The sequence below is a fragment of the Ammospiza nelsoni genome, chromosome 14, assembly GCF_027579445.1.
Source record: "Ammospiza nelsoni isolate bAmmNel1 chromosome 14, bAmmNel1.pri, whole genome shotgun sequence".
In the NCBI taxonomy this organism is placed as follows: Eukaryota; Metazoa; Chordata; class Aves; order Passeriformes; family Passerellidae; genus Ammospiza; species Ammospiza nelsoni.
This window is the reverse complement of record NC_080646.1, coordinates 320915-334430: the sequence shown is the minus strand read 5'-3', so window position 1 is coordinate 334430 and position 13516 is coordinate 320915. Positions and strand designations below refer to the sequence as shown.

The 13516-nt window shown below is 48.7% G+C and overlaps 1 protein-coding gene across 1 annotated transcript in view; it reads left to right on the top strand.

The window, feature by feature from the left end:
* PPIP5K1 (diphosphoinositol pentakisphosphate kinase 1) overlaps window positions 1-13516 on the top strand; it is a 53044-nt gene that overhangs the window by 33550 nt on the left and 5978 nt on the right. The window contains exons 26-29 of the mRNA XM_059482187.1: window positions 135-225; window positions 5158-5280; window positions 9081-9143; window positions 11620-11799. Of these exons, the coding sequence (XP_059338170.1) occupies window positions 135-225; window positions 5158-5280; window positions 9081-9143; window positions 11620-11799 (457 nt within the window). The remainder of the gene's footprint in view (window positions 1-134; window positions 226-5157; window positions 5281-9080; window positions 9144-11619; window positions 11800-13516) is intronic.

Genomic DNA, 13516 nt, shown 5'->3' with positions numbered 1-13516 from the left:
CCTTTGTGCTTCTTGAAAATGGTGATTTTAAGGAAGAGATATCCATTTCTTTACCTTCAACTGATGTTTAAAGGCTTTGATAGCAGTGGGTAACTTGGAGCATGGTGCTGATTATTTACACTATGTCTTTGCAGGTGCTGTCTGAATCTTCTTCTAAATCAGGAGGTTATCGCCTCTTCAGCACTTATTCCAGGCAGTCTTCTGAGATGAAGCAAAGTGGATTAGGTACTGTACCTGACCTGTAACCAGCCTACTTGCTTGTGACTATTTCCATGGGCATTAGTCTGTGTCTCCACATACACATCTGGCTTGAGTTCCTTGTATGCCTCTGTGTGTTTCGTGTCTTCTCTCAGTGTTGCTGTTGAGACCACTGTAGAGACTGTCTCACTCGGTACCTTTTGTACAAACTTCTTCAGCTGCTAGCAGCACAAGATGGACTTTTCATCCTTTCCAGTACAGGAGCAACAGGGCAAACTGCCTGCGAACCTGCAGGCTTGCCTCTGCTTCTCTGTTGCTCTCATTTGTTACGTTTCTCAAAGGAAGAGACGATTTTAGGCGAGAACTCGTGAGCTTTCTGTTCTACAAAACCTCAGTTTATCTGCAAAGCTGTTCTTCATGTGAGACTGTTCCGTTTCTACCTTTGCTTCATAAAGATCTGTTGTATGGAACAGATGTGTCACATACAGAATGTTTGATAGCTCTCTAATTGAGCCGAAGTCCTTGGTCAGCCATCGTCTTGTGGCAGCCAGTGGAAGAGAATATTTCAGGGCATTTGACAATCTCTGTCCTTGATTGTTTTATTCCATGTCATCTTAAACTAAACTATGTCTGAACAGTTGAAATTCTTCCTGAAATATTTCTGCTAAAGCAAGAGCCATTTTGAAACTGGAAGAGCTGTCTTTGCTGTCATGAGCTTCAGAGATGGCTGTGCAACCTGTGTCTTGAGGAGAGGAGGTGATAATGCCCAAATCACGCCCACTTTCTTTTTCTTTAAACCATCTTAGCATTGTAGCATGGCTGCAGACTTGCAGCAGTTCTGACTCATCAATCTATTATATGGGAAACCTGCAGCTAAGAGACTACTGAAAGGCCTGCTCACTTCTTTGCCACTTCTGAATGGGCAGCTTCTTTGGAATCTAATTCTTACAAAGGAAAGAGTATTTTCTTCTGAGTGGTTAGAAGGTATCCCTGGAGCCTGCCAGCTAATGCGTCCAACCAGCTGGAAAAATCTAAATAGGAATGACTGATGTACGTTATTTTCATAAAGGGACAGTATCCTTGGCCAGGGTAATTCTTGAATGCATTATTTCACTTATCTCTGCTTTTCCCGGTGCCACTGTGAGATTCAGTGAGCTGTGACAAACTGCCATGCTTAGGCTTGAAGAAACCTGTGGCTGTTTTGGATGAATATGGGAATTTCTGAAATGGCACATAGTCAAGGAGGTGCATCTGCTGGAGAATTACTGGGTATATCAAATGGTACTGCAAACTGGTTTTACTGTTTGAATGTGCGACTACCAGAAGGCCTGGGCTCTGGAAAGCAGATATTACAGCCCTTGGACTAGGGCCTTTTCCAGGTTTTTGAGGAATGTCTGTTTTGGCAATAGAGAAGAAGACCACTGCTTTTCTACACCTTTGTACAGTACTACTTTTCCTTCACAACAAAATCTGAGATATGATCCTGGCAGGTTTGATTTCAGAATCTTGCTTCGTGTGCCTTGCTGGGAAGCTTGTGCTGGTTGCTCTTCTACCCGTGAAGCTCTGCAGGGACAAAACCTTGAGCAGGAGCTGATAGATCTGATCTGTGCCGTAGACCTCCAGCCCAGCCATGGTTCTCCTCTGTAGAGTCCTGCAGGTACAGAAGGATTGAGCAGGAAAGACCTGTTGTACCACACCAGCTTGCACAACACTTGGTGATTAGGATATCTGTGTTTCTGTGAGGTTTTTTTCACCTGAGGCCTGCTAGGAAGAACCGTGCCCCTTTACCTGTACAAGTCAAGATCTTCAAGGAATCTTCCTGATTCTTTTCCTGCTTGTTTTTTAGAAATCTAATTTCTTGCTCCTTTATGATTTGAAATGTGTTCTCTCTCTAAGAGATAGTACATAACTGTGGAAGCTTGAGCTTTGGCTTTAATACTTGTCTCAGCAGCTTTGGGGGGTTATGAGGGGGGTTCATTCAGGCACTACCTGCTGTTTCTGAGTTTTCTGAAGCTGAGCACACCTCCTGTTGCCTGACCTTGTCAGTCAGTGCCTGGCTGTCATTCTCTCTGGAAAATGGAATATCTGTCCTGGTGTAAGCTCCCATGTGTAGGCATGCAGGAGCAGAGGGAGCACGAGGGAGCTCTTGCAATAGCTCTGCCCTGCTGCTATACCTTCCAGAATGGTGCATCTACTGTAATTTAAAAAAATGTAATTCCTTCTTTGAAAATAGGTGGCTGCACCTTGCTTTGTCTGTGCTTTGGAGTGTGACAGGTTTTTCTGGGCAGCATCAAGTGCAATGCTGTGGATTGTTTGCCATAGTGAATGTGCTTCTAGCTTGAAAAGCCCAGGGATGTTTCAGTACCTTTCTTTGCTTACAAGAACCCTTCAAAATGGAGTAAAATCACTGCTGGCTATTTGAGCAGTAGAGATGGTGCACTGCCAGTGGCACAAAGCCTTGTGCTGAGATTCCCAGAGGGGAACCAAGAATGACTGATAAACATCTGACATACTGAATGAACATGTGACAATTAAATGCACAGTAAATATCCAGCACGTACAGTAATTCCTAGCAAGTGTTGCTACATTTAAATCCAAATGGCCATTGTGTTTTTAGGATGTGTGTGTGTGTGTGTGGTTACTTGGGTGCAGTGGTCTTGTGGAGTTCCCTGTAGACAATTGCTGTTGTCCATAAAGTCATCTTTGTAAATTCTCTTCTGACTTAATGCCTCTGTCTGCAGCAGGAGAGCAGAAACACTGGGTATCCCTAGCTTAATGATTAACAGCACAAGGTTGCTCAAGACATACAGTCCTAAAAAGTTCAATTTTTATCTGCCAGTAAATGCAGCTGTTGGGTGGTTTTCGTTGTTGTTTGTTTTTAAAACCATGGAAGAGCTATTGGTAGCATCGTCCTGTCTGATGTATGACAAAATTTCATTTTCATTCCAACAGATTCCAGTTCATGCTGAGTCAGCACTTTGCATCAATTTAAGGCATTTAGGAGAAAATTTTCTAAGGTTTGTGTATCAGTGACTCTGCAGGCAAGAGTTCCTTTATGTCCAAGGCACGTATGTGCTGGTCTGTGCTGTGGAAAGCCACCAGCAGGGTCACAGTGGGGCACCAGCTGCAGTTCACTGCCACAAGGACCCTTTTGGTCACCCAGGAACAGATGTCCTCAGCTCAGCCTGAGTTTACACAAGAACATTTTAATGCTCAGGATCTCTGTGTTTTCTCCAAAGAAGCTCTGGCTTAAGGATCTTTGCAGAAACAGAGCTGGGGTCCCCAAGAGCAATGAGTGGATGTGAAGCAGCAGTGTGTCCTCACACCAAGGAAGGCTGATGGCATGCCTGGCTGCATCAGCTGGAGTACAGCTGTCCAGCTGAGGGCTTTGGCTCTTTCTGTTCACCTCTCGTGCGTGCCTGAAGCTCTGCTGTCCTGCCCTGGGCTCCCTGGGCTATGTCAGGGCTGTGAGCTCACTGGGAGGCAGTGGAAATGGGTGAGAAGCCTGGAGCTCATGGCATTGGAGGAAAAACTGGGAGCTGTGCTTGTTCAGATTGGAGCTTGTGGGGACTGGAGACCTTAATGCTCTTTCAGCACCTAAATGGGAGATTGCAGAGAGAACAGACACAGACTATCCCCAAAGCCCTGTGGTTGTTGATGGAGAGCCAATGAACACAAGTTGCAGCACAAGAAGTTCCAATTAGCTAGGAGGAACAGATTTTTCACCCACCGTGAATGTGCCAGATGTTAGAACAGGGGCCCAGAGAGATTGTGAAATTTACTTTCTTGGAGGTATTGACAACTTGATTGGACAAACCCTAGCAAGCTGATCTGAGCTGGTCCTCCTGGGGTGTTGGGAAAGAAGCTTCAGTGTCCTTCCAACCTAAATCATGCTATGCTGCCATATTTTAGAATCAAGAGCTGCTTCCAGAATAGGCAGGTTCTCTTTCAGAGCAGTAACAGTTGCACTGTTCTGTGTTGCAGGTTTTTGCTGTGGCAGACCAGATCAATCTGCTTGTTTCTGGAAGCCCTTTGTATGAAGGAGCAATGTTGGTTTGAGCAGTCAGTACAGAATGCAGCAGCAGGACTTTTTACAGAGAATCTACAGCCAATCAGTGGCTGTGTCTGGCCCATAATGAGCTTTTGTCTCGACTCACAGTTGCTTTCCTCAGTCAGTTGAAAGAATCCTCTTTCAAATGCCTGGTGTTCACTAAATATCACGGGAAGCCAAGTGAGTGTTCAGGGCCTTGGAGAAGCAAAGCCAAAGCCCCAGGAAGGAGGTTGCCCTCCACCTTGCATGCCATGTTCCTTGACTCTGGGTAGGTCAAGTTCCATGCTGTGTGCACATCTGGTGCTTTGCAAGGCTCTTGGTGGGCCCGTTGCTCCTGTGCTGGAGCAGTGAGCCATGAGGAGTAAGTCTGTCTGTGATGGAAAGTTTGTGAGAACAAGCCCTCTGGTCGCAGCTCTTTCTCTGCTTGTTTGCCTGGAGACGAATCCACGCTGGCTGATCCACAGATCAGACAGTTCTTTCCTCTCCTCAGTGTCCTGCACAAAAAGGAGCTTTCCAAAGAGAAAGGGCAAAGAGCAGTGAACCTCTGTGACATGAACATCAGTGGTTTGGCATCCTGAGTGTTCTGGCATCAGTGTGTAGCTTTGGCTTTGCTGACTAAAAGGGGTGAAGGTGTTTCCCCTAGGTGAGGGCAAGAAAGCCAAATGGAAGTAAACCTCTGGATGAAGTTAGGAACTTCCCTGGTGCTGAGGTTTGTGCTACCTGCTCTGCATTTGGCACTGTGGAATTTAGAATGGAGAACACGGCCTCCCTGTGCTTCCAGGCGTCGTGTTTTTTTCCTGAAATTGCTTGTGAAGTGGCCAGTTCACCCTTCATCCTTTGACTAACCCTGCTTTTCTGTCGCTGCATGCAGTGGGTATGTGTTACTAACACCTTCCCTGCCTTTCCAGGGTCACAGTGCACCGGGCTGTTTAGCACCACTGTGCTGGGAGGCTCCTCCAGTGCCCCCAACCTCCAGGACTACGCACGCAGCCATGGCAAAAAGTTTGCCAGCAGCCTGACATACAAAGACGGTATGTGTGTTCCCTGGCAGCAGGGCGGTACTTGGTGGACACTGGCGTCTCAAGATGTGCCTGTGGCACAGACTTGGACTGCGGAAAACAGTGACAGTTCAATGTATGTATTCATCACATCTACAGTGGTAAATTTTACCATGCTGCAAGAAATCACGATTCTTGCTAGGACAGAAGGGACCTAACATTGTGAGAGAAGTTTTAGGCTGACGTGTGGTATTGCTGGGGTCTGATTTTGGTCTGATGTTTTAATAGTAGTTGGCTGTTGTGAAGGGGAATTTATTGGTCCAGATATTAAATCAGTTTGTCCTGGAAGGGCAATCCAGCAGATCACATCATCTTGCTTACCTTGATCATCTTGCTGATGCTAAAATGAAGCTCTTTTTGGGGCAGTAATCCTTGCCCCATGGAAGGTGGAGCCATCCCAAAGACAGAATGATGTGCTTGGGCATGGTTAAGGTGGGCACTAGAGAGAGGCTGAGCACGTGGCAGTCTGAGGGAGCTCTCAGGAGCCAAGGGCAATACGCCTGAGGTGAGTGAGTTGCCGTGGATGAAGTACTGCAGATGAAGTACTGGAAAGTCTGGTTTCTGTGCAGCTGTGCAAAAACTGCCAGGAAGGTCAGCAAGCCAGTCTGGTGAAGGCATTGGGGCCAGGGTTACAGACACTCCATGCCCATGGCTGCAGGTGCTGCAGCTGCAGCCTGGCCTGCCGGCAGCACTCGGTGCAACGTGCAGGGAGCAGCAGAGCGTTGTTATGTGCAAGGAAGTTGGGGCACAGGGCACAGGCTGGGCTGTCCTGGAGCAGCTGGAGGGTGTCATGCACAAGTGCAAGTGTCCACTGTGGTCCTGCTAGGAAAGACACTCACTCAAACTCTTCAGTACTGATTCACATACCATTTGTTGGGGCACTGATTTGGGGAGCTCCGTGGGCAGGGTTTGCACAGCATACTCTGACAAGGTTGGAAATCCACCTAAGGTTTCCCAGCATTTGAATGGATGGATGTAAGGTTGTCTCTATTGGATGTCTTATCTTTTTGATATTTTACTCAATGCAGATTCTGAGTGCCTTTCTTATTGGGATTGTAAAGAACATTAACACTGCTGGTTTTCAAAGGGGGAAGAGGATTAAGGGAGTAGTTTGGGAAAGACATGGGGTTGGTTCATCTGGATTTTTGTCCAGTTTTGAGGCAAGGAAAATGGCCTAGCAAATCAGGATGGAAAAATGTTGTCCAATTCTCATCCCTGTTGGAACTCTGTAGGTGCCACTATGTACCCTAGCTGCGTGTGCTGCTTTTCTTGTATAAGAGAAAGCTGAGCTGGTTCTCCCCTCCTCAGGGCACTCCCAGCCACACATTGGGCTGTGAATGATGATGGCAGGGAGGGTGACACGGGAGTGTTCTCAGCCCCAGTGTACCAGTCTGAGCTGCCCCAGGCAGCAAGTACTGGCTACTCAGGTTGCAGAATAAGCTGATGGTGTTTGGCACAAAACCAGGATATGAGTCACAGTGAAGCCTCTGAAAAGGCCAGCAAAGGCCCTGGCAGCTGTTCTTTCCTGACTCTGCAAGGAGTGGGAGCCCAAGGCAGCAGCGATTCTCAGGGAAAAGCATCAGAGGCTGCTGTGTGTCCAGCTGGTCACAGAACCCTGCTCAGTGCTGGTTCTGGGCTCTGTGCCTCTGTGGAACTGTGGGCTGTGCAGCAGGACATGCCTGCAGCAGGCTACAGGCATTTGAGGCCATGGACTCCTGCTAAGCCTAAATTCAGTGACAAGTGATTTCCCTCACCAAATCCCAACTGCATCTCTGTGTGCTGAGATGCACTTGTACCCTCAAGTACCTAAAATGCAGACTTAGTTGCCTAGCATGTGTCTAACACAGCTCAGAATTATAAATCTTGATGTTATGCTTCTGTTTTCATGTTCCTTGGCATGCCCTGAGACCCTGTGCTGTCAGTGCCTTGCTGCAGTAAGGGCATTTGGAGGGAAGGTGTCAGGAAAACAAGGAGAAGGCAGAAGGACATTTAGCTTCTGGGGAAAGTAGTTTGGAATGTGAAATGAGCCCTTGATCTGCATGTTTTCGCTTAAGTGGGCACTACTGCAGTGCTGAACAATGGAATTGAATCCGAACATCACTACACATGGTTGCAGTCCGTGGCACTGCAGCTACAGCAGACTCTTGGAGAACATTTGTTTTAAGACCTGTTCCACACTCTTTACACTAATGGCATTGAAAAGCAGCACATTTTTGCGTGAACTCTTTGGTAGTTTTTCATGGCTGTGACGCTTCAAGGTGCAGTGTGTGGCATACAGTACTTCACCAGTGTAGACTTGCCTTTTTCTGGGGAAGTTTCAAGGGCCCTTATTTCTGAAGTCTTTTATGCTTGGAGCTGGAGGAGGGCTAAGGAATGCTTCAGCAGGAAGTTTTCTGAGCCTCAAGCTGAGGGAAGGTCCGTGGATGGTTGTGGTTACAGGCTGGCTTTCCTGAAGCCAGGGATCCAGCAGACTGGGTCAGTGCCATTGCAGTTGTTGTGCCCCCAGGGCAAGGGGAGGTGTGGAGATGGTCACCAGCTGGCTGCAGCTGCAGGACAGACACTTCCAAGGGCTTGCACGTGTAGGGAAGATTGTCATGCTGTTTGTTGAGTTTAAAGAAATAAAAACAATTTTTAGGGCTGGTACACTAGAGGAGGAAGTTCCAGTGAGAGTTGGTTTTAGATACATTCTTTGGCCAAGCCACTGCATGTAGGAGCACATTGGGAGTATGGAGCATGCTTTGGTGCACTGATGAAGGGTGTAGGCATACACTTCCTGTGCACTAGGGAGAATGGATGCATGAAACATGAAAGAGAAATAAAAGGGTTTTCTACTATTTCCTGAAAGATCCCCAATAGCAGTAAAAGGTATGATTGGCTGGGGTCTCACATCAAATCCCACATATAGGTGGTCTAATCCAGGCCATTCTTGTTCATTATAGCTGAGGAATTTCCAGTGTGGGGAAAAAAGCAAAGCTTCCAGCCTTTTTTTTTTTTTGTGTGTGTGTGTGTGTGTGTGTGTGTGCACATGTGGAGCCCAATCCATGTCCTTTAAAGCCTATCTGTTTGCACCCATTGGATGCACAGTGTCTGTCCTTGCACAGTCTTTCTGACAGGGGATTTCTATGGGAGAGCTCGGCCTGGCCTGGGGCATGGCCAGGAGAAGCCTGAGGACCACTCTGACAGGTGTATCCTAAAGCTTCCCCCATACTGAAATGTTTTAGAGAACTGTAGAGGCATGTCTTCATGGGTCTTTTCCTTCTTCCCTACTCAGGTGATTTGCCTTTAAATTCATAAATAGCTCCATATAGCTTGCATTAGGAGGTTGTTTTGAGCTGTACCTTTGCTGGAACTCCTTAGTCCCTGTGCAGAGCAGTGTTTGTTTTCCTTGGGCAGAGGGGAATGCTGAGAACAGTCCTGCTGTGGTGCTGCTGCTGGCTGGGACATGTGCTCTGGTGGCTGTGAGCATGGCCTGGCTGCATTCTGCACTGGCTGAGCCTGCTGTGGTGGGAAGCTGTGAGCTGCTGACTGAGGGTGACCGAGTGTGGCTGGGTGTGCGTGTTGGGGAGACCCTGGCAGGGTGGTGCGAGGGCTGGCAGATGCAGAATGCTTCAGGTGGGCCCACAGGCAGAGTGTTGAATGCCACAGCAGTGCCAGTGGGGGCAGCTGTTGTGGGGGTCAGGAAGGTGAACCTGAAAGCGTAATCAGGTGTATGAAGGTCGGGAGATCCTTTGAAGCAGGCTGTTAACTGAGATGATCTGTTTTTATTTCCTCAGAGCTCTTGTCTATGCCAGCCGTAAAACGATTTTCTGTGTCGTTTGCAAAGCATCCGACTAATGGTATGTTTGCTTTCTGGATTTGATGTTCCCTCACACTTCTAACCCCATGCTCACGTTCACTTTTCTCTGCACACGTTCTCCTCTCAGCCTTCTTGTGGTTTTTTTGTGTTTGTGTATCTGGTGTCCAAACATGCTTCACCTTCCTCCATTGTCTCCTTGTGACTAATGTGCTCACTCATACCCTGCTACTGCTCAGTGGTGCCTCTGTTTTCCCTGAGGTGTTCTTGTCCCAGGGGAAGAGGCAGAAGCCATGGCTCTGTGAGTGTGCTGCTAAAGCAGCCTTTAACTCTGCGGTGACATTGAGGCCTTTTGTCGTGCTCCTTGTTGGGAGGGTGGGGATCAGGGGGAAAATACCACTGGACTGGGGGCTGATGCTCATTCCATATCATGAAGCATCAGCAGCTTAGGTCCTCAGTTCCTACACTGCAGATTTGCAGAATGAAAACAAGAATAACACTAGGACAGCTGTGTGTCACCTGGAAGGGCCTAGTGTACGGTGGGAAAGAAGGAAGTGCACCTGGTGCATCATGTCAGGAGTGCTGGTAGCCTCCCGTTGTGAAACATCTCTGTTAGGCTGGTCTTGTGGTTCCTCCAAGCATGGTGGTGTTGGCACAGGTAGGCTCACCTTTTCTGCAGACGTTACCCTGTGCAATGTGTCTCTCCACAGCTCTTACTCACCTGCTGTTGGTGGATGGTGCTGGCTTGGGGGAGGGGATGGGCATCATGCTACCTGGGGTGGCATCACCTGCTCCATCCCATCCTGCCTGTCCCTCTGGAAAGGTTTGGGGACAGATGTCGGCCAGGTGTCGGACAGAGCTTCTGCTAATTCACGGTCTCTCCTCCATGTTGCTACTTGCCTGACAACCAAAGTGTGAGTCTGTGAGGTTACAGGCCACTAGCCCTGCTGTAGCAGGTGCCTTGAACCAGTGTTTACTCTCCAGCTCTTGCACAGATACTTTCAAAGAGGTTTCACAGCACCCCTCCTCTTGCATGGCTCCTGCTGCTGAGACAAGCCAGAACCAAAGGAGATCACTGAACACTACCAAGTATTTCTGCCTGATGTGATCAAGGCAGCTTGCGAATATGAAGACATCCTGCTTGGTGTAATCTGGAAGATGAATGAAATTCAGAAGACTGTTCTGAAAATGAAAGTTTTGGGAAGGATGAAATGGGAAAGGACAAGTCACTGTGGCTTTACTGTTTCAAATAACTAGAGGGAGCCTATTCTCTGTGTTTGCTTGGCTTTGGTTTTCTCAGAGTGGCCAATTGCTTGGTTTGTCTGTATGTCTGGACAGCATTGGAGCTCACATGGTGTATGTCAGCAGGGTGTGTTGTTCTATCTTTCCTGCAAAGGCTGTACTAAGTTCCAGCCTTGTGTAAGACACGCTGTAAAGCAGTTGCCCCTGCTCCAAATACAGTCTGGTTAAACTGGGCATCATGTTTCTCCCAAAAGCCCAATTAGTATTTTTGATGGCAAGGAGCTTCTTAATCAAGAAAAAAAGACAGGGGTCCAGCAGGTGAGAGCTCAAAGTCAGGGATATTTGGTCTAGGATTTGCACTACTTTGAGCAGAAGGGATGTTTACCCCATGAAGCACTTAAAAAACTGAATGCAAAAAGTGTTCCTAGCTCTGAGTCTGGATTTTGTGTCTGGAGAGCTGCCTCTGTGTGGTGAAATGGAATGGGTGAACCAAGGTAGTGGTCAAGCATAGCATCAGGCCAGATAGTTTATGCCCTGGTCACACAAGTCTTGGGTGGGTGACGTGAGTCCTGAGGCTGTGTATAGAGAGAAGGCATGCCTGCATGCTGGTATCTTGTCTGCTATGTGAGGCTATCACAGAAGATTGCACAGGGCTGTTCTCAAAGACAAGGAAAGTCAGTGCTTCTGTGCTCCCTCTGTTCTGCTGCACTCTCAGCACTTTGCTCTCAGTCAGACCCTGCTGTTCCCGAAGTGCCTTGCACAGCCTCTGCTCATTTGATGCTGGGCCGTTTGCTCTCTCCCCGTGCTGATGTGCCTGGCTGCGCTTGGATGCAGGACTCAAACACTGTTGGCAGTCTTGGCACCACTGGATTTCTCATGTGAGCTGCGGAAGGGCGAGTCTGGCCCTGAGCCTGATCCTTTTATCTAGCCAGACCTGAACTGCATTGGACTTGGAATGTGTCCTGAAATTTATTCCCTTGTCAGCCTTTCCTTTACAAAGATGAGCCCTTGCTCTCAGGCAGTGCCCTGTGCTGCAGCTGGGCGAAGCCTGGGCTGGGTGGGAGTCTGGTCTGCCCTGGTGTCACTGGGGAAACATAACTCTCAAGGGCATTCCTGACCTGCTCGCTGTGGGAGGGATTTGGCTTAATGTGTGGCGTGTGTCCTTCTCACCCAGCGGCCCCGGTGCTGGCAGCTCCATGCCCACATCTCCTCAGTTTCTCTGTCCCCCAGCTGTACCTGCCCCTCTCCTCTCACTCTCTATGGCCCCTTTCCTCCAGATGTGTTGGAGCACCAGCACGTTGCCCAGTTGCTACGCCGTTTTTCCTCTGACTGTGCCGCGAGCCGGACCATCTCCTTGGATGCCACCCTAGCCCATCACCTGCAGCAGTGCTCCTACCACCTGCGCCTCTTCAGGAGCTGGCTGATCTCAGGGCAGGATGACTTGGAGTGTCTTTACGGTACTGCACGCTGCAGCTGCCTCTGTCCCATGCTCTTGTAGCTGAGCAGGGACCACTGTCTGCTTGAGAGTGCAAAGTATGCTTTGCTTCTGAAAAAGGAAAGTGTTTCCCTCACCAAATCCCAAAGGTCTCTAGGCTGCTGCTCCAGCAAGCTGCGTGGGCTGTTGCACCAGCAGTTTTGGAGCCTTAGGCAAGAGCCTTTCCACACGGAGCCTCCACTCCCCATGTGGCTGTGACTGCTCTTTCCATCTTTGGCAATTGTTTGTTGCCTCCTTCCTTTAGCCAGGGTAAGCCTTAAGCTCCCTTCAGGGAGCTGATGATCTGCTATCGATGGGATGCCCTGCTGGCAGGATGCTCTGTGCAGCTCTTGGTGAGCTGCCACAGAGTGCCCCCTTAGTAATGGAGGAACCAAAGTGGGTAGTGAGAGTAGAGGAAGAGATTAAGGACATGCTGCAGCTGGTCACAAGCTGAGTGAACTTGCTGTGGAAATTTTGGGGAAGTGAGTGCTTGTGGGTGTGTTGTATCTAGAGAGACTGAGTTAAGACAGGGTAGAGCTGAGCTTCTGTGTGGCTGCACTGCATGGCATCTTTCCTGCCTGATAGGGCCTCTCAGTGTGTCCTGTCTCTGGTGGGAAGAGGTAGGCAACTTCAGCACTGAACCCAGATGTTATCAGTCAAAGCTTGCTGCTGTTTCTCTGGTGTTTTTCAGCCTCTGTCACAGACGGGGAGTCTGATGCATGGAGGCCTTGGTGCTGCTCACACAGGCAGAAAGATTGCTGCTCCCTGAAGGAGGCAACGAGCTGGGGCTGGCTGCTGAGGTTTACTTGCACCATAGGAGCTGCTCGGAGCATGTGGCTTGCTGAGCTGTGTGGTGTGATGCATGGACCCCTCTTTCCATTCAGACCCACAGGTGGAAAGGGCACAGACAGTGCAGCCTTCCACATAGTGAAGCAGCAAGACCAAGCATTTTCAGAGCCTGGAAGATGAGAAGTTTTCTTAAGTCTGTTTTTCCTTGATATGGCCCTTTCTGTCAAACAGACAGATTTGGAGACAGTTAGTTGCTTTTCACATGTAATTAGGACAATTCCTTGGTCTCCTGGCAACAAATGCTAGAGGAGCAAGAGCTGCTTCAAGGGAAGAGATGCTGGATCACAGCAGACTGCTCCAGAGCAAGGGCTGAGCTTTCCCTGCTGCAAGTCTTGGCCCTGTTTGTGAGCTCGTGTGGGGAGAGAAAATGAGCTCAGTGCTTTGGACACAGCACCTGGTGGGGGCTGCGTCCTGCCCCAACACAGGCGTTAGGTGCTCCCAACTCCTTACCAGTGCAGCAGCCCTCCCAGCTGGAAATCAAATACCCAGCATCGAGTTCATGCTGTTTTCCCATCCATCAGCAAGCCCACAGTTCATTGATATGTTTGGGATTCCTGCTGAGGCTCTTCTCAGAGCAGACATGGTTGACAGCCCAGGTTTCTTCCTTGTGAAAACTGCATTCTTCTGTCCTCTCTTGGCTTTCCACTGTACTTCTATCCACACAAAGGAAACATGAATTAGAAGATAGAATCAGTGAGTCAAAAGTATGCAGTTGGCATCCATAGTTGGAAAAATCAACAGTGGAGCCCTGAAGGAATGTCTGGGAACCTGTGTGGTCATAGCTGGGATAAAGAATGTGTGAAGTAAGTTCATATTGGTAATGAATCCCACTGGTACTGAAGCCAAAGGTC